At 40.9% G+C, this 21,792-nt stretch overlaps 1 protein-coding gene across 1 annotated transcript; it reads right to left on the reverse strand.

The window, feature by feature from the left end:
- Window positions 1-9,429: 9,429 nt before the first annotated feature.
- On the reverse strand, window positions 9,430-21,514 carry LOC144341134 (uncharacterized). The gene is made up of 3 exons (XM_078003221.1): window positions 21,293-21,514; window positions 14,706-14,872; window positions 9,430-9,674 (listed from the first exon to the last, which is right to left on the reverse strand). The coding sequence occupies exons 1-3, from the start codon at window positions 21,419-21,421 to the stop codon at window positions 9,569-9,571; spliced, it is 402 nt and encodes a 133-aa protein (XP_077859347.1). The 5' UTR covers window positions 21,422-21,514; the 3' UTR covers window positions 9,430-9,568.
- Window positions 21,515-21,792: the final 278 nt, after the last annotated feature.

Raw genomic sequence — 21,792 nt, forward strand, 5'->3', positions numbered from 1 at the left:
GAATAACTCATGTTTCCTATCCTCCTTCCGGGTACCAGATACTGTTTATTTAAAATAGATGTATTAACTCATTTAATCTTCATAACACACCTGTAAGTTACTTACCTGTTAGTATCATGCCTATGTTAAGGATGCAGAAACAAGGTGCCAAATGGCTAAGTAGCCTTCCTGGAATTATCCAGGTGGTAAACCGTAGAGATGAGATGTCAGTGCAGACACTACACCTCCAGATTATGGGCTTTATATCACTATAACATAGCTTCTCTTAGGACGTGATTTCTTTTCTCAAGGACGTTACAGGGAGCTGGCAGCCTGTGATTAACCAAAGCTTGGCTGCCATGGTTGGCTGAGACTCAGCTATTTGTTACAAGAATATACTCTTAAGTTAGGTTGCAATAGGTTTCAAAGTGTGGAGGAAGCTTAAGGCCAAATTTAATTTAAAAGTGTGGAGGAAGCTTAAGGCCAAATTTAATTTAACAGGGACATGGTTATGGATTGGCAGAATAATTGGTGAAATGTTGCCCACAGTGACAGGAAAGATAGAACACCTATAAACGTGCGTATCTGGCTAAGAAGATTTCCAAGCAGAATGGCAGCTTTTTTTTTTTTTTTTTTTTTTAAGTAGAGGAGGAGTGAGATGAGCTTAACATAGAACTGTTCAGTTTTCAAGCAGAATTTAGAGGCAATATTTCCAAGGCAAGTCTTGCTTGATGGGAATTTTTTAAACAGTTCATATTCACAGATTATCTGGAAAACAAATGATTCTCAAAGCAAGAAATGACCACAGGACAAAAATCAAATCCAAGAAAACATAGCTTACAGGTAAAGAACAGATCAGGGCTATGATTGTGAGAAACTTTGTTGAAATATCAGCAAGATTTAAAGTGATGCCTCATGGACCTCCCAATTAGACAAAGAGCTAAAGGGATTTTCTAGACCCTCCTAACCGGACAATAGCACTTCTGAGAATTATAAATGTTTTGCCTCACCACACACTGACTTGAGGGGTCTCTCTCAAAGAGACTTACGGATACTTCTTTTGTCTTGGGTATGGATTATAATTTGATACACAGGAAGCCCACAACATTTTTTAAAGGAATTATATCTGCTTTAACTCAAAGGGACAGATAGTGGAAAATAAAAAGAAGTCCCTGGACCCCAGACTTCCTAATGGCAGGGAGCAGGCTAAGAAAACTACTTAGCTACTGACACAGGGCATTTCTTATAGGAAAGGAAGGGCAATTTAGAAGGAGAAGATTCCAGAGGGAAGAGCTAACAGCCATGGAAAATCACTCACAAGGAGCAGAAACAAACTCTTTTTTTTTTTCATTATTTATTGATTTTATTTAAAACTATGTGTATCTTACATGTTTTAGGTTCTTGATAATGTTGGAATAATTTGAAGGGGACATAATGATGTTTACTGACAAACAGCTTTCTGAAAAAAAGAGTTTATACACTATTCTGCATGGATCAAAGACTTTCAGATCTTTTCAAATTATTATTACACTTACTGCTTAAATTTTTTTAAATGTTTTTCTCAATAGTTTTTGGGGTACAGATGGTTTTTGGTTACATAGATAAGTTCTTTAGTAGTGATTTCTGAGATTTTGGTGTTCCCATCACCCAAGCAGTATACACTATACCAAATACATAGTCATTTATCCCTCACCCCCCTCCCACCCTTCACCTGGAGTCCCCAGAGTTCTTTATATCATTCTTATGCGTTTGTGTCCTCATAGCTTAGCTCCCACTTGTAAGCGAGAATTTGGTTTTCCATTCCTGAGTTACTTCACTCAGAATAATGGCCTCCAGTTCCATTCAAGTTGCTGCAAAGTCCATTATTTCATGTCTTTTTATGGCTAAATAGTGTTCCATGGTGTGTATATATATATACACACACACACATATATATATATACACACATATATATATATACCATTTGCTTTATCCACTTGTTGGCTGATGGGCATTTAGATTGGTTCAGTATTTTTGCAATTGTGAATTATACTGCTATAAACATGCATTTTCCTGTGTATTTTTCAAATAATGATTTCTTTTCCTTTGGGTAGATACCCAGTAGTGGGATTGCTGGATGGAATGGTAGTTCTACTTTTAGTTCTTAAACAAATCTCCATACTGTTTAGAAATGAACTCTTAATTAGGGAATGTTCTCTACCCCAGGAATCAGAGAAAATGTCCACATGTGCCTAGTTGGATTTCAAAATTGCTAAGAACAGTAGGGCCATGTGTCTCCTGTTTTCAACTTTTTTTGAGCAGAAACATTTATTGCTTTATTCTGTCCTTTTTTCACAATTTTATGTTAGCTTCTGAGATCATTGGCACCTTTTTTTTTTTCTTTTTTGGGAGTCTCATTCTGTCACCCAGGATGGAGTGCAGTGGTGTGATCTTGGCTCACTGTAACCTCTGCCTCCTGGGTTCAAGTAATTCTTGTGCCTCAGTCTCCCAAGTAGCTGGGTTTACAGGCATGCGCCATCACGACCAGCTAATTTTTTTTTGTCTTTTCCCCAAGTAGAGATGGGGTTTTGTTGGTCAGGCTGGTTTCTAACACCTGACCTCAAGTGATCTGCCTGCCTTGGCCTCCCAAAGTGCTAGGATTACAGACATGAGCCACTGTGCCCAGCCTCATTTGAATTTTTGTTTCATGGATCTTCACATCTAAGAAACCACAGCTGAAAAGCTATATTCAAGTAGACCGGGGATGCCTCATCCTCACTGATGCCTGTTTGAACTGATGTTGTCCTAAACTTTGAGCTGATTCCTTGAGCTGATTATTATTACTATTATTATTATTATTTTGAGCTGATTCCATATGGAATGAGAATTTGAGGGAGGAGTGAGTGTATTTTGCACATGAGAGTGCATAGCAGATAATCTCCAAATATGTCCACCATCAATTCCTTCCCTCCTTGCATACAAATACCATTCCCTATCAATAAATGTAGATTATTTCCACTGGGCTGGCCTTGTGATTTGTGTTGACCAATACAATGCAGCAGAAGTGTCAGACGGAATTTTAAAATCTGTCTTATGAGAACCAGCAGCTTCCACGGACTCCTTTCTTTCGGAACACAGCCCCCATCTGTAAGGAAGCTCAAGCAGCCATGAGGAGAGTAGCATATAAAACAATAATGGCTGCCTGTGGTGGCTTATACCTGTAATCCCCAGCACTTTGGGAGGCTAGGGTGGGCAGATAACTTCAGCCCAGGGGTTTAAGACCAACCTCGGCAACATGATGAAAACTGTCTCTACAAAAAATACAAAAATTAGCCAGGCATGGTGGCATGTACCTGTAGTTTCACCAGCTACTTGGGAGGCTGAGGTGGGAGAATCACTTGAGCAGGGAGGTCGAGGCTGCAGTGAGCCAAGATCATGCCACTGCACTCCAGCCTAGGTGACAAAGCGAGACCCTGTCAAAAAAAAAAAAAAAAAAAAAAAGAAAGAAAAAGAATACTAAGGTCCTCAGTTGTCCCAGTAAAGTGGCCGGCACCAATTTTCAGCTATCTGAGTGAGGCTATTTTTGAGCAATCAACCCTCTTAGCACCTTAGCCAATACTGCACAAAGAATATTCACCCAGGTAACCCACAGGATTGTGAAGATAATAATTTGTTACTATTTGAAACCACTAAGTTTCAGGTGGTTTGTTGTAGCAACATGTAACCAAAACAGATGAAGGTTAAAACACTGAGGTTGGCTGAGATATCACCAAGAAAGCAGTACAATAATAAAACAGGAACAAGTTTGGGGTGAACAAGAATTTTAGGTGGTTAGGAGGTGACTACAAAAGGAGACACAGAAGAAATGTTCAAGGAAATAGGAAGAGAGCAAGAAGCAACCTGATAGGTAGCCAGGGAGGACCTCTGCAAGATGGAGGAAAGACCGACAGAAGCACATGCAGTAGAGAGTTCTACAAAAAGAAAAAGGAAAGGTATGGAAATCTGCCATCATCATCTTTGGTAATGCAACACCATCGATGACTTTTGGCAAAGCAGCTTTACCAAAGTGGTGAAAAAAAGAAGCCAATTTACAGGGGGTTAAAGAGATGTCTGCCCAGGAAATTTTACTTAGTCATAGACAGTGAAAAGAGGAAACAACAGGTACAGACATCTCTTGTAACCAAGTGTCTAAAAAAGGAAATAGAAGTAATAGGACATTTGGTAACAGGGGGAATGAGATCAAGAGGAATGTTACATTAACACATTTGTGCTTTTTAGTTAAGCTCTAGGTGGGCTTGGCTTTTCACAAATGACCATCTTTGGGCTGATGTGTGGCACCAGCTATTACTCAGTCCACATGATTCTGCTGGAATGCTGGGTGAGATCAAGTTTTATGATGAGTAGCATCATTTGGAGCAAGGGGCACTCTATTGGGTTTTCTGAGGCTTAGTTTGCCACCAGCTAGCTACAGCAAGTCAGTTTACTTCCAGATCTCGCTCTTCTTCCATTTGGTAAATGGACAGCACTGGAAGACCTTGAAGGGCTTTCCAAAGTTAACATTCTATAAAAGTGATTTCATCCTCAAAAATTTCTACATGTGATTATTATGCTTTGCTACTGTTTCCCAGAAATCCAGAGTATAAATATGGTCTAAATCACTCAATTTATTTATTTATTTATTATACTTTAAGTTCCAGGGTACATGTGCACAACATGCAGGTTTGTTACATATGTATACATGTGCCATGTTGGTGTGCTGCACCCATTAACTCGTCATTCACATTAGGTGTATCTCCTAATGCTATCCCTCTCCCCTCCCCCCACCCCACAACAGGCCCCAGTGTGTGATGTTCCCCTTTCTGTGTCCAAGTGTTCTCATTGTTCAATTCCCACCTATGAGTAAATCACCCAATTTATCAGGCAAAATACTTGCAGCTTAATGCCTTTGCCTAAATACATGCAATACTCTAATTTCTAGCCCATATACTCAGCAAAAGGCTAGGTCCCTTCTGAGCTGCTCAGGCTTATCCAGAGCAGGTCATTCTGGGTCCCACGGTTGATGAGCTAAGACCTTCCCTTTGATCATCACATCTAGAGATAAGAGGTCTATGGGCATGCCCAGGGACAAACCAGGCCACCAAACAAAAGGTCAAGGGTGGTAGGATGGGAGTGGGGGTTACCTAGGACAGCTTATTTCCTAAACGGATAGATGTTCCTCAGTTTATGTGGATGGGGGAGACATGTCTGTGACTTAACGCATTGCATAGACAAGGAGCACAGCCTAAGACCTTCAATATTCCCCCTTCCCAAGGGTCTACATTTTCAAGCCTTTGTTTTCATATTTAATGGTTATTAGAGGATATTATTTCTGTGCCAGTTTCTTGTAAAAAATGTTTAAATAAATTTATGGGGTACAAGTGTCATTTTGTTACATGGATCTATTGCATAATGGTGAAGTCAGAGGTTGTAGTGTATCCATCACCCAAATAACATACATTGTATCCATTGAGTGATTTCTCATCATTCACCCCCAACACCCCCAGCCTTTCAAGTCTCTATCGTCTATCAGTCCACGCTCTACGTCCAGCGTACACATTAACTCCCACTTATAAGTGAAGACATGCAATATTTGTCTGTTTCTGGATTGTTTCACTTAAGATAATGGCCTCCAGTTCCACCCATCTTGCTGCAAAAGACATTATTTCATTTTTTTATTTGGCTGAATAGTATTCCACTGTGTATATAACACATTTTCTCTATCCAGTCCTCCATTGATGAATAGTTAGGTCGATTCCATATCTTTGCTATTGTGAATGGTGTTGCAATAAACATACAAGTCTTTTTTTGTATCATGATTTTTGTTTCCTTTGGGCAGATACTCAATCGTGGGATTGCTGGTTTGAATGGTAGTTCTATTTTTAGTCCTTTGAGAAGTCTCCATACTATTTTCCATAGAGGTTATACTAATTCCCACCAACAGTGTATAAAACCTTCCCTTTTCTCATCCTTGCCAACATTTGTTGTTTTTTGTCTTTTTATTAATAGCTATTCTGATTGATATAAAATGATATCTCATTATGGTTTTAATTTGCATTTCTCTGCCTTCTTTCTTTTCTATTTCTAATTTACACTTTTATCTTGATTTTATGGGATACCTTTGTTTCTCAGATATAATTAAGGACAAAGCCAGAGAGTAAACAGTTTTTCTGTGGTCAAGAAATGTATTTAAGCCAACCACGGTGGCTCATACCTGAATACCAGCTATTCAGGAGGCTAAGGCAGGAGGATTTAATGAGTTCAGGAGTTTGACATCCTGGGCAATGTAGTAAGACCCCATCTCATATTAAAGAAAGAGAAAGAGAGGGAGGGAGGGAGGGAAAGAGAGGGGAGAGAGAGAGAGAAAAGAAGAAGAAGACGAAGACGAAGAAGAAGAAAAGAAGAAGAAGAGGAGGAGGAAGAAGAAGAAGAGGAGGAGGAGGAGGAAGAAGAAGGAGAAGAAAGAGGAGGAGGAGGAGAAGAAAGGAAGGAAGGAAAGAAGGAAAGAAAGAAGGAAGGAGGGAGGGAGGGAAGGAGAGGAGGAGAGAAAGAAAAGAAATTTAATTGGAATTAACATACTTTTTTGTTTAGAGGAAGAAAATAAACTAGAAAGATAAACCTTATTACATCTCTCACAACCACAACCCCAAATCCTAATACTTGAACATCTTTATTCATGTGACAGTGGAATAAACAAATGTGTGTTGGGAAAAGTAATTTATCATTATCCACTAGTTCTAAGAGAGGATCCTTTGAACATTCATGCTAAGTGGAATGGTGAGTGTGATTCGTGTGATTAGAAGGCAATCGTCCCCATCAAGTGACAGGGTCTGTTTCGGGGAGCTGATGAGGCAACAGAGCAGCTATTGGCTGAAATGAAACAACAAAGGAAGAACTGAGAGGCTTAGCAGGGATTTCTACTACTGTGCCTTGTTCTGTGTGATAGACTGCTCTCCACCATTTCTCTCCAGTGCCTTCACTAGCTCAGCCATTGGTGTGGGGGCTAACAACACAGGTTTAGGAGCCAGAGTGCCTCATTTCACCACTTGGCTCCATTCCCACCTCTGGCTCAGTGACTTTGGGCTATGAAACTCTGCGTGATTTAATCCAACATCTTCGTGCTTTGGTTTCCCTATCTTACAACAAAGATAATAATAGCACCTACCCCATAAAGTTCTTGTGAGAGTTAAATGTGTTAGTGCATGCAAGAGGCTTATAATAGGTCTGGCACATGCTGAGTACTATATTTACCACTACTTACTAAAACTTGGTGAAATTTGATTTTTTTTTTTGGTAGAGGGAGGATGTGACAAAAAGCCAAGTTCTCTTTCATGGAAAATGAGATGACAATGAAGATTGCTCCCAGAGACTAGTCATATCTGGTATTTTTATAGTTGTTATTACTATGGCTACCATTACTATTTCAGTCCTTCCTCCTAATGTGGACCTGAGCCCACACAGTTTGCTTTACTACTTTTGCATATATGCCCATTCATTTATTTCTTCATTCATTCAACAAATACCTTATTGAGCACCTATTACTTTCTATGTGTTAAGCACTTGTCCAGATGCGGAAAAATAATACAGTTAAGATCCCTGCTCCTGTGATGTTTATATGCTCAAGAAAAAGGTAGAGTATCACTACGACAACCAATTAAACAAACAAGATAATTTCCAAAGTAATAGCTGCTGTGATTGTCATCAGACAGGACCATGGGGTTGAAATGAACTTGGGGAGAGTCACTCCGTTAGACAGCATGGTAAGGAAGGCCTCTCTGAGCATGTGACATTGGAGCTGAGAAGTCCCTAATACAAAGGAGGTAATCCCATGAAGGTGTTGGGCTGAATGTTCCAAGCAAGAAAAAAAGTCCAAGGACACCAAAATGAAAGTCAGCCTGGTGTGTCTGAGCAACTGAAGAAAAACCAGGGAGCTGGAGTCCAGGAAGTAAGGAAAAGAGTGGAAGGACAGGAGATGTGAGAGGTAGAGAGGGGCCGCATCAGCCAGGCCCTCAGGGGCTCTGGAAGGGAAGCCACTGGAGGGGAATAGGCAGAGGAGTAACAGAAGTGTATTTACTATGTGCAAGTAGACATTGATTAAGCATCTACCATGTGCAAAGCACAGTGCTAGCCTTGGTGGAGGATACCAAGTAGAAGCCAGTCTTTTTATAACCTAAGACCATCCTGGATGCTGTGTGGAGAACAGAAGATGGAAGGGTAAGGCAGAAGCAAGAAGTCCATTGGGGAGAATCCTAGAAGAGAGAAGCAGATGTCTTGGGCTAGAGTGGTAGCAGTGCAGCTGGAAGAAAGGGCATAGATTTTAGAGCTAGAGCTGAGAGATTTTCCTAATGACTTGCTAATGAATATTGGTGGGTGGGCAGAACAATAGAGGAATTAATGATGACGGGGAATACAGACTTGACAGAATTAATTCAGAGAGGTCACAAAGTGGAGAAACAATATGTATTAGTCTGTACTTTGCTAATAAAGACATAACCGAGACTGGATAATTTATAAAGGAAAGAGGTTTAATGGACTCACAGTCCCACATGGCTGGAGAGGCCTCGCAATCATGGCAGAAGGCAAAGGAGAAGCAAAGGCACATCTTACATGGTGGCAGGCAAGAGAGCTTGTGTAGGGGAACTCCCATTTATAAAACCATCAGATCTCATGTGACTTATTCACTACCATGAGAACAGTATTGGGAAAATGGCCCCCAATGATTCAATTATCTCTACCCTTGACACATGGGTATTATTACAATTCAAGGTGAGATTTGGGTGGGGACATAGATAAGCCATATCACAATATAACAATGTGAAGCCAGGGGGATGGGGGAGAATGTGATTTCCAGAGTTGCCACATTATATTATCTAAAATGCCTAGTTTCAACAACAACAACAAAAATACAAGATGTGCAAAGAAACAAAAAAAATATGGCCTACATACAAAGAAGAAAAGTAGTCATAGAAATTGTCTCTGCGGAAGCCCAGAGTTTGGACTTACTAGACCAAGCCTTCAAATCAATTGTTTTAAATATGTTCAAAGAACCAAGGAAATTGTCTAAAGAAGTAAAGAATAATGTGTAACAACAAAATGTCTCCCTAAACAGAGAATATCAGTAAAGTGATAGAAAGGAGAAAAATATTTTTAGGAGTACTAAGTCCCTTACAACTTATAAAGAGTTTAAACAAATGTACCAAGTGACGAGTGTAGCTTTCAGAAGCACAGCTCTGCAGGTTTAGTCATGTGCTGTTTTATAACTTACTGCAAGTTCGGAAGTCTTCGCTGAAGTATGTTCTTTCTCTTTCACATATCTCTGTTGATTTCCCCTTCTTTCTATATATATTAGTTATCTATTGTTGCATAACTATCCCACACCTTAGTGGCCAAAAACAACATTTACTATTTCACAGTTTCTGTGAGTCATGAATCCAGTTAAGGTTTAACTGAAGTCTTCCAACTCAGTGTATCTCCTGAAGCTGCAACCAAGATATCAGCTGAGGCTGCAGTCATCTGAAGGCTCGGCTGGAGAAGGGTCCACTTCCATGCTCACCCACGTGACTGTCAGCAGGCCTCAGGCCCTTGCTGTCTGCTGGCTTAAGATACCAGCTGCTTGCCACATGGGCCTCTCCATAGGGCTGCTCACAACAGGGAAGCTTGCTTTCCTTATGCCAAGGGATCTAAAAGAGATTGAGAGAGTGTGGAAGCCAGTCTTTTTATAACCTAATCTTTTCATAACGACATCTTATCACTTTTGCCATATTCCATTTGTTAAAAGTTAGTGAATCCAACTCATGCTCAGGGGAAGGGGATTGTCCAAGGGTGTAAGCACCAGGAAGTTGCCTATCATCTGATTGTAACCATTTTTGGTGGACTAGACTCTCCTGGGTAGCAATGAGAAACAGGAAAGGTGATAATAGCAGCAAGCCACCCCAGTTGCTGATAGTTCAGGCCAATCTAATAAAGTCATGAGAGGAATAGTTCCTGGTGCCCTATGTACAGGAAAAACACAATGTGGAAAAAGTGAAGCAATGTGTATTAAGTTTATACTGCCTGTGACCGAGTCAGCAAAAACTGTGCCAGGTCTGCACTGTTCAAGAAATTTCAGAATCTTCATCCTCAAGTACAATTATTTGGATTTGCATCATAAGATTTTTGTAATCTCATCCTGTGTTCATTGCACAAACCTTCCCTAAATTCATCAACAGACCTTTCCCAAAGTGATGTTCCTGGACTCCTTGTTGCCCACTCCTAATGGCAGCTTCCTTCATTTGCAGGCGGCTTTTCTTATGACAATGTCATTCACATGAGGAGACAGTACCAGGCATGCTCCATCTAACTGAATGCCCATTGTGTTCTTGGCTCATCACACTGCTGCACTCAAAATAATGCGAACATCCAACAGCCTCTTCTCTGCTCTCCCACAATGCCTTGTTCTTTGGTGCAAATTTTCCTAGATTCCCAAATTTAGCACATTCCATCGCTGTAATCTAAGCTTCATACATTTTCCTTCTCCAATGAAACATTTATCTTCCGATCAATAGTTCAAAAAATCTTACCTGTGGACATCTTCCCTGGGATAGGTTCCCTTAGAAACACAAATTTCCATCTGTGATGGTTAGCTTTACGTGTCAATTTGACTGAGCCACAGGGTGCCCAGATATTTGGTTACACATTGTTGTAAGTATGTCTGTGGGGATGTTTCTGGATGACAGTAACATTTGGATCGATAGACTGAGTAAAGCAGACTGACCTCCACAATGTGGGTGGGCCTCATCCAATCAATGGAAGACCTAAAGAGTACAAAAGACTGAATAAAAAAGAATTTGCTCTCTGTCTGACTGTCTTCAAGTTGGAACATCAGTGTTCTCCAGCCTTCTGTGTGGGACTTGGACTGGAACTTGCACCAGCAGCTCTTCTGGTTCTCAGGCCTTCAGACTCAGACTGAAACTTACACTATCAGCTCTCCTACCTCTCAGGGCTTTGGACTTGGACTAGAACTATACCATCAGCTATCCTGACTCTCCACCTTGCAGACAGCAGATCTTAGAACTTCTCATAATTGTGTGAGCTAATTCCTAGTAATAAAAGCAACTCCCTCATCTATATATATATCCCTTTGGTTCTGTTTCTCTGGAGAACTCTAATACACCAACGTAGGTTAAAAGGTGAATCTCACAAAGCCCAGTAAACGTCACTAAAGAGCAATGAAGTCATATCAGAGTAAACCAGATGGTAACTGAAGAGTTTTCCTCATTTTCATCCTGAATTTCCACAGTACTACTTCCCCACTTCCTAGTACCACTTCATGGAAAGTGTTGGAATTTTCTAGGTCCTAGGTAATTAGAATTAAATTGTAAGCTTCCAGACCTTTTATGTCTGTGATCTAAAGCAGTTCTCCACTCAGAGGTTTCAAAAACTGATAACTATATCCTAGAATATAGTTTCATTCTCCTGTTCTGTATCCTACCTAAAACATCATCTCCCAGCAGTCAGAGTGAAGAATTGTCAACTTTTTGATCTTGTAATGGTGTTCTGTATTTTTTAAACTGGTATTTCCATAATTTCAAAAAGCGTGAAATCCCCTACCTAAAATTACATTTACATTGCTGTAAAGAACTATCTATGGGCTTCCAGAAAGAAAAGCATGATGGAGTGGTGGTACCTCACTTACTACTTTAATCAAGTGACTTGGCCACTCTGTATATGTGGGTAACAATTCTTAGCTCTGAGGGCTTTGTGGGTCAATATAAGATCATCGTCATTCATTTAGCAACTGTTGATTGAACACCTCCCAAGTAGAAGGCATAAGGCTGTGAGCTCTAGAGGATACAAAGATCAGTTAGAGAAAGACAGTGCCCTTAAGGAACTTAGAATCTAGAATGGAAGATTAAAATGAATAGCTGTGATTCCAGGTAGAGAGTGACAGAATACCTTCAACCAGGTCCCAGAGCAAATGTAACCTCCTCCGAGAGGCCTTTGGAGCACTCCAGCTAATGTCGCCCTCAAACACTCTTTACCACCTTATCTTGTTTCACTTTCTTACAGCACTTTTATGATCTGTTATTACCATAGTTTTTTACTTTTCTCTTTACTCAATTTCAGTCTGTCTCTTTCTTGAACACGTGAGTCATGTGAGAGGAGAGGACTTCTTGGTCCTGTTCATCACTGCAAAACCATGATCCATGGATGCCCATGGAGGAGCAAATGAGAAATTCAAAATTAGAAGTGAAGAGAATGCAGAAGTGAGAAATGATTTTGATGTGTAAAAGAACTTGGTAAAACACTAGCAACTTTTCCAAAGGAAAAAATCTGGTTTGTAAGTTTTATGTCGTTTCTGATGAACTGTACAGAGAGATTTCTTTCCCAAGACTGGGCCTTGGCTCCGGGCCCAGGGAGGAGCCACCATTGAATGAGGCTTGAGGAGAAAGGGGAGTCCGTCTTCTAACCACCTCCTGGAAGAGTTGACCCCAATCTCACCCTAGGTATGGAATGACTGACTGAAGTCATCTTCCTGGGAAATAAAAAAAATAAAATCAACTCTATTGGATGAGGCAGCCTTTCACATTGCTTCTAGTGAATAACTTAATACAATCTGATTTCATGGATGTCAATGCCATACAGGAACAAATATATAAACTTATATCAGGGAGCCTTTACCATTAAGAGTACACTTTATGGCTGATATAAAAAGCACCTACAGGACAACTACCTTTCAAAATGGAAAAAAAAAAAAAAGAAAGAAAAAGAAAGAAAGAAAGAAAGAAAGAAAGAAGGAAAGAAAGAAAGAAAGAAAGAAAGAAAGAAAGAAAGAAAGAAAGAAAGAAAGAAAGAAAGAAAGAAAGAATATGGCAAATGCTCTATGGTAATTTTTATATGATTAGACAAAGTTTAAACACCTCAGAAAACATCCATGCCTTGTCTGAAAAAAACTGTAATTGCCTAATAAAAAGAAAGTCACCTATAATTCCCATGATTTCTTTTCTTACTTATAGTTCTTGTAGGATCAATAATAAAATGCAAGTTTTTACAACCTCATTATAGTTAAATTGCATTTACTGACAATGACCCCTTTCTTCATTAAAATACGATTTCATTCAATAACTACTGCAAATGTCAAGCCAATTTACCCAGGGCTGTTTGATTTCCATATTGCTTAGTGCTCGCCCCACTGGACTCAACTCTTCATGTTCACAACCTCAACAGAAGTTCTCTCCACTGAGTGACAGTGAAAGAATACTCTTTCTTTTACTGTTGGGTTCATTTCTCTCCCAGGAAAAAATTAAATAAATCATCTTCCTATATGTTTCAGCCCGGGACATGAGTTTGGGGGTAGTTTAAAAATGAATTTGGCTTTGATGTTAGATATGAACCAGGAACTCAGGACACAGACCACAGGTATTGAAATTCCCCTGAAATAGGTATAACAGATGACATCAAGAGCCTCTGCAGGAAAAGAACTCACATTTATAAAATGCCTACTGTATGCTAAGCATCTACATGTGCTATCTTGTTTAATCTAATGCCAAAACATCTAACTATGTGTTATTTACTACCATGTGTTATATCCTGCTGTCTGGGGATTTGATGGTGTGAAGAAGTGAGAACCTACACTCAAAGGCCATATATTTAAGTTTTGTAACAACCTTTTGGAATGGGTGACTACTATTTCCATTTTATATATAATGTAGGTTTCAACTTGGATAGGAGCTCCCTCCATCTCGCTATGCCCTGTGGAATCTGTTTGCATGAAAGAGTGAAGAAATTTATGACAGGAAACTTACATTAAGGGAAGGGAGAGCTGAACACAAGGATCTTGACCGGGTTATGAATACCCTATTTTAGAGGTCAGCAAAATGTGATGCCTACTATTGACATCTTTGGATCTACCCATAAGATTCATGTCTGGGTCCTAAGACGACAAAGGAATGTAAAAGAAAACATCAACCAACTAAAATAACACAACTAAATAAATAACAAAAAGACCCAGCCTGGGCAACATACCAAGACCCTATCTCTACAAAAAATTTTCAAAAGAGAGTTGGCCAGGTGAGGTTGTGGATTCCTGTAGTCCCAACTACTCAAGAAGCTGAGATGGGAGGATTGCTTGGGCCTGGAAGGTCAAAGCTGCAGTGAGCCATGTTTGGGCCACCACACTCCAGTCTGGGTGACAGAGTGAGACCCTGTAAATAAATAAATAAATAAATAAATAAATAAATAAATAAATAAATAAAAATAAAACTTTAAGAGTCATTTCTCTGGAAGCTGCGTGTGCCCATGAGCCAGAAACAGTGGGCTTTAGTGCCACCCGTCTCTGGCCCAGACCAGAGAGTCCCCTGCCCAACATCTATTCTGTCTCTTTGTTTTTCCTAACATAACCCCAACTTTGTTCAGTTATCTACTCTTCCTTTTTGACCAAGAAGCTTACTCTGGGGATATGGACCTCCTCTTCAGTCAGGGGGTGCACTTGACCCATCTAGGAGTAGTCTTTTCCCCTTTGCCATTGACTGGCTCAAAAGTGAGCAAGACTCGTTCCAGCCTTGATTGGGTCTTGTGAGAAAATTCTCTCACATTCCTTTAGGAGAATGTCCGGAAGCCACCTCTTCTCTTTGCACACAGTCACAATGGGCATGTTCTGAAACCGCTTCAATAGTTTTGTTACCAAATTAAAATGAAACCAAACACTGAGTAGGCAAAGCCAAGCGACTCACAGGAAAACAGAGTTGAAGTCCATGGTAGTCAACAACAATTCTGTTCCCAAACTGTTCTCCCCATTTTCCATGGAGTTTTGCTGAGCTGGTTTTGCTGAGCATCTGGCCATCCAGAGCAAAGACATCATCTCTCTGCAGTTTGGCGTGTCCATGTGACTGAGCTTTGGCTGAGGGAATATAAGCAGAACTGTCATGTGGCAACTTCTGGGAACCTTCATTACAAGAACACCAGGTCACAGACATCTTCATCTTTCTCTTCTTCCAGTTGCTGGGAGCATGAATACAATGGCTGGAGCTCCAGTTACCAATTTAGTCCATGGGGACAATGCCACTGATTTAGGAAATGGCAGAGCTGGGAGGAGTCTAGAAGAAGATGCAAGTTTCTCCAGATTCTATTGAGTGCTGTTACTATAGAAGTCCTGGCTTTCCTATCTCTGGCCTTATATATGTGAGAGAGAAACAAAGCTTGTTTAAAACACTGTTAGTTTTGGTCTCTGTTTCTTGCTACCTAACCTAATCCTCACAGGTACATATGCTTCCTTACCTTTGAACATATACTTTATTGTTCAACAGACAATTTCCACTTGTTTGAGCCATATTTGGTTGAGTTTTCTAGTAATTCTCAACCACAAACATCCTAAGTAATACATAGAATGAGGTAGTCTTATCTGCACTTGGCTACAAACCACCTTAAAGCTTTGACACATCAAGGCATGTAGTATATTGACGGCCACACCAGGACAAATATGCCATTGGAGAGGTGCTGCATATCACGAGACAGCACTATTCACTAGCAGCCAGCAGATATAAAGGTACCCATCAAAAATTAAAGAGAAAAGTGCGTTCCACATGATGGTTGACATGATAGCTAAGTGGATTTGTATGGGGGTTAATGAAAGGCACCCTAAGACTCTCAGAAATATTTGAGGAATATTCTATTGGCTTGATGGAATAATAAATAATGGAATATTCTTTATCATCCTTAAATTCAGCTGTTTTAAGCAACATGTTGGTGAGAATAGAAAAGGTTGAATTATACATTGATGAAGAAATAAACTCAGAAAGAATGTATAACATTCACAACTTCATATAACTAGTCCCACAATTTGAACCAACATCAAATCCTTATGAAGAGATACTTTAATATCGTGGGGCTTTTGTAATAAATGTCATTGCCTTCCTCTAAACAAATGCATCTTTGTGTTTTGCTAAGAATTTTCTTTCTTTTTCTTTTTTTTTTGAGACAGAGTCTCGCTCTGTCTCCCAGGCTGGAGTGCAGTGGCACGATCTTGGCTCACTGCAAGCTCCGCCTCCTGGGTTCACGCCATTCTCCTGCCTCAGCCTCCCGAGTAGCTGGGACTACAGGCTCCCGCCACCACGCGCGGCTAATTTTTTGTATTTTTAGTAGAGACGGGGTTTCACCGTGTTAGCCAGGATGGTCTCGATCTCCTGACCTCATGATCCACCAATCTCGGCCTCCCAAAGTGCTGGGATTACAGGCGTGAGCCACCGCGCCCAGCCAAGAATTTTCTAACATTGGATGAAAACCTAAATCTTATTTACAGTAACACCCACTTACCCAAGATAACAGAAGATAACCTATCAGGAATATTGGAACCTGCAAATTCCCTTCTAAATACAAATACTCTGACTCTATGATCCAATCCCTCACATTTATTATAAATTTTAAGTTGTATTTTTCTTTAAGAAAATCCAGCTTCTGCAGAAAAGCTGTATTTTTGGGCTCAATCCCTATAATTTTTAATAATCCACATATTCCCTTCAACCTTAAGTAAGAATAAATGAAGTTTAGTCTGGTATTGAAATAATGCAAATAATTTTCACTGTTGGATTGTTCAATTGTTAAAAATCAGCTCTCCAGTTTCAACCAGTTAACCTCAGCTTTGGAACACATGTAAATTAGTAAATCTGGCAGAGAAAAGACAGACATTTTTCCAAGTATCGGCCAGCAAATGTGTGATTTTTTTTTTTCTCTGCAGGCTGTTGGCTTACCAGTTGCAAGGGGTGAATCTCAAGAGATTCAGAAGCTCAATCTGAATAAGCAACCAAACCTTTGGAGGCTCATCAAAACTCTGCGAAAACTAGGCCAGAAACTCTATTTTCTAGTGAGGTTTCCAGTATTTCCTGTTTCCAATGGAACTGGACTAGCTCAGGAAGAGTCTACTAATGACTAGAACCAACTGGACTTAACTGGAGAACATAGAAAGATTGAAACAAAAAGACCAGAACAAAAACAAGAGAAAAGATAGCGTGTGCTGTTTCCAGCTGCAAGAGACATGAAGATCATTCAGACATGGTGCTAAAAATAAATTGACCTGTTACTTCTATTTTCCTAGAAAAAAAGTCTGAAAGGTTTTATCCTTTCTGATTTTGATCTCTGTCCCAAAAAAGAGATCTACAGGGTGGCCGCCATGCCATCTATGGTGTGGACTGCAAGTAAATTTATGCAATGGCCCAGTGTCATGGAGTGGGATTTATCTACCCTTAGCCTTACTACATTTGTGGCAACAAGTTGGAAGAGGCTATGATGCAATCTGTGAAAAATAATAGCCTGGTTATGAGTCATCCTTCCCTGAGCCAAACAGGACTATCCTCTGTCATACCAAAGAGGTGGGCAATAAATCTATTTAGAGAAGGGGATCCTGAAGAGCCACTGAAGAGCAAAGATAACCCACTATAGTAAACACAATTCATTCAAGCACAACATCCCTTCCCACCTTTTTGTGTGTCTGCCTGTACAGCAGAGGGTCAGAAAGTCAAACAGTATTTTCCAGGCTATCTTGCGATAGAGTTCTAGATATTATTCGGATTCTACCAATTGGAATCACTGGTGAAAGCTTTGAGATGGCTAGTGAGATGAATGCCACACTTCTGCTTCTGTTATTTCTGGAGGCAAACACCACTACGGGAGAATTAGTATGGTCTCAGTACTCAGCCCTCAGCCATCTATTTTATAAGTGTGGATTGTAGCAGATATGTCAAAGTCCTGAAGCTGCCAAATAGCAGGGACTTCCTTATCATGCTGTATCACCTGGTCATGTTGGTGTCTTGTGTATCTTATTTCTACTGCCTCCCTGATTGTGGCTTGGATGGGGTATTTCTAGAGCATGCAGCTATTGCAGGAACTTTCAAATTTTTTGAGCAGCGTCATGTTTATGGGAGATTGTGGCTGCCTTTGTGTCCCTGTTTTGTAGTATGGCTTTGAGAGCTGGTCCTATAAACAATCTTCCCAATAATTTGGTAAGTCGCTGAATACCCCTTAATCCCTTTCTGCTTTAAACTGGCTGGAATGTGTTCTGCTGTCTGCAGCTGGACTCTGACCAATGCACCCTCTCCCTTACATCTACAGAAGTTCCAATTTCTTCCCAGTTTTGCACATGGGCCTGGGAGAGACTGAATGAGGAGTGAGGGTGGAGAAGGAAACAGAAGGGGTGTTTCCAGGAGCTGACTGACCTAGGGGAAATTTTTTACCCAGGAAACCTTTTTGAACTGATGAGTTGCAAAGGAGAGAGAAAACCAGAAGCCAGGAAATGGAGCCAAGGTTACAGCAGAGGAGAAAGTAAATTCTATGGTAAATGGGAGAGGCTTATGAAGGCAGAGACTGAGAATGAGTTGAAAAGTCAGTAGTAAAAAAAAAATTGAGAGCATGGGGCAAGGAGAGATTCAACTATTGGCAACCCAAGTACTTCAGGTAGCTGAGGTCAAATTTAGTCTGGTATTGAGATAATTCAAATAATTTTCACTGTTGGACTGTGAATTAGGTAAAAATAGGCTCCAATGCCCATCCCACATGCCCTGACAAATCCAGGATTCCTCCTAACACACCAAAGTGCCTTGGAAAGCAGAGGTAACTCGTGTTTTCTCAAATCTTCTCAGGCTCATGCTTCCACTATATCCATCTCAGCTTCCACCCTCTAGAAAAGCAGTGCCTCTTCCCAACGTACTGCCTGCAGGACACTACTTCAAATGTTTTGCTTCTCAAAGTGTCACCAGTTCAAGACAACACACAGCAGACTTTCACGCAAGCAACACACAGCAGACTTCACAGCGGATATTATAGCGTAGCTTGTTATAGAAAACACAGCACTGAATGTGAGTCTCTTTCTTCAAAGTCCCTTGGCCAACGTGGCACTCAGATGCTTCTCTTTGGGTCCGGGTGTGGGGGCTCACAACTGTAATCCCAGTGCTTTGGGAGGCCAAGGTGGGAGAATCACTTGAAATCAGAAGTTTGAGACCAGCCTGGCCAACATGGTGAAACCCCATCTCTACTAAAAATAGAAAAATTAGCCAGGTATGGTGGTGCACACCTGTAGTCCTAGCTATTTGGGAGGCTGAGGCAAGAGAATCACTTGAACCTATGAGGTGGAGGTTGTGGTGAGCTGAGATTGCACCACTGCACTCCAGACTGGGCAATAGAAAGAGACTCTGTCTCAAAAAAGAAAAAGAACATTCCCTTTGGTTCTTTCTCCTACTTGGGCTCCTGCTTCATTGTGCAATGTGTCAAGACCCTCCTCTTCCCCACCAGCTAACCTCAGCAAATTATTTTTTATTTCTTCTGTTGAGCCATTTACATTTTGGGGTCTCTCCTCATCCAATGTGGCTGCCCAGATGACACTTTCTCCAGGCAAAATGGCCCATGGAGACAGTTTGTCATCTAAGACATTTTCTACCACTAGCTCTTAAATCAGAGTAGGAGGTGGTTTTGAAGACATGGTAGAGAAGGTTTATTTGGATCACACTCCTAGAGGAAGAATGGGGAATGGCATCCAGGGCTCAGACAGAAAGGACGATTTTCCTTGAACCCTCCCATGAGGTGGGAGAAAATTGCAGAGGTAGGCAAGAGAAAAAGGGACAGAAGAGAGAAGACTTCCCACTCTCTTCCTGGAAGGCTGAGAATTGGCGGGCACTTCCTTTTGTCTTTTAACTCAGCCTTGGTGCATTCCATGATGTCAAAGCATAGTGGTTAGGAGTCTGCACTATACTGAGAAAAATGACAGAATTCCAAGCCAAAAAAACAAAGTCTGCACTAGAGCCAGGTGGCCTGAAAATAAACCCTCACTCCACCACTTACAAGCTGCATGGCTTCCAGGCAAGTTTGCCTGACTCTCTGCGTTTTGTAAAATGAGGATAGCAATATTACCTATCTTATAGGGCTTAGGGGAGTATTAAATGAGAAAAGCATAAAATGCATAGAACAGTGACTTAAATCTCAAGTGCTCAATAAAAACCAGCTATGTTCTGGTAACGGGAGTGGCCTCTTAAAGGAACCAGACTGGGATAGACACATCTTCTAAGACTGAGCAAGAATGAACTGGGCAGTAAAGTAAGATTAAGGGGTTGAGTCTCCCACTCTGCTGTTGAAAGATATGTGGCCTTGCACACAGTGCATAATCTGTCCACGCTCAGTTTCCTTACCCACAAAGTAGCAGTCATTATATCTACCTCCTGGGGCTCTTCTGGGCATAAAAGACACTAACACTTACAAAGAGGATGGCACAGTGGCACTATAAGGTCTGTCCTTGTCTGGAAAGTGAGCTCCACACCCAGGCTGATCCCTCATTCTTACTCTTTCTCACTAGCCAGAAGGGATTAAAAACACCAGCAACAAGAATTTAGGAATGTCTCTCTTGCCTTCCTGCCCCTCCCCCGCCTTTTTTTTTTTTTTTTTTTTGAGACAAAGTCTTGCTCTGTTGCCCAGGCTGGAGTGCAGTGGTGTGATCTTGGCTCACTGCAACCTCCACTTCTCAGGCTGAAATAATTCCTGTGCCTCAGCCTCTCAAGTAGCTGGGATTACAGGCATGGCCACCATGCCAGCTAATTTCTGTATTTTTAGTAGAGATGGGGTTTCACCATGTTGGTCAGGCTGGTCTCGAACTCCTGACCTCAAGTGATCCACCTGCCTCGGCCTCCCAAAGTGCTGGGATTACAGGCATGCCCCACTGTGTCCACCTTCCTCTTTTATATATATATATATATATATATATATATATATATATATATATAAAATTCTCAATTGTATTCTCAATTGACATTATTTTTAAAAACTTGATTAAAGTTGAAGCAACAATAAATGTATCTTTATAACAATAATTCTTATAACCAACTGATTGAATAAACCAGACTTGCCAGAAAGCGGACAGAATCATCTTATTCATTCTCCCATTGCCCAATCGATGTGCTCTTTGGCCCTCTTCTTCCCTACTCTGGAATGAAACCTTAAGTGAGATCCCATAGCTTTCCCCATCATTCTTGACAATAAAAAGGTCTTCACATCATGTTCAAACATTAAGGAGATCCACCCAGTGTAATAACCAAATAAGCAAAACTGCAAGCTCCTCCCCTAGTTAAAACTTACCCATCCCCCAACACAGTAGAAATTGACCCCTACAGTAGGCAAGGGGGTCAATTTCTCTGTACTTCTTACAATTCAATTTCTCTCTACTTCTTACAGTTCAATTTCTCTGTACTTCTTACTCCATCTCCTACCCCATTCATTAGTTTCTGATTGTGGACCTTTGGGGTCCAGTACAGGGGGACAGGAGGAGGGGATGGAGGAAAAGACTTACTTGAAGGGAGAAGCTGCTCAGGGCATTGGTGCCCTGTGGCATGGCGAATGTCCCCTGCAGACCCTTACTCTCCTGTAGCTCTGTGTCTCTTTGGAAAACCTCCTGCTGGGCACCTCCACATCTAACCATTTTGACATAGGGTTAGATTACTGTCCCTCAGCTGGCTGCTTAGAACTCTCCACTCAGCTCTGACTTCCAGCAGCCAAAACCTGTTCATCAGGATAAGTGGGCAACTGTCCTTTGCACATCCTCTTACAATTTGGCGTGCATGAACAGTATGAACTCAGCTTCCCAAAGAATAACCTGAAACACAACATTTTCCAGTTCCCTTAGTGCAGGGCATGAACAAGTGACAAAGATTCTACGAATCAGAGGCACCCTGTGAGGCTTTCACACTGAAGTTAAACGTGAGCAAACAGGCAGGTGGGCGTGGCCTCCACGGTGCTGGTGGGTGTGTCCATAGGTGGGTGTGGCTTCCATAATACTGGTGTGGGTGTCTC

This window comes from Macaca mulatta, chromosome 5 (assembly GCF_049350105.2).
Source record: "Macaca mulatta isolate MMU2019108-1 chromosome 5, T2T-MMU8v2.0, whole genome shotgun sequence".
In the NCBI taxonomy this organism is placed as follows: domain Eukaryota; kingdom Metazoa; phylum Chordata; class Mammalia; order Primates; family Cercopithecidae; genus Macaca; species Macaca mulatta.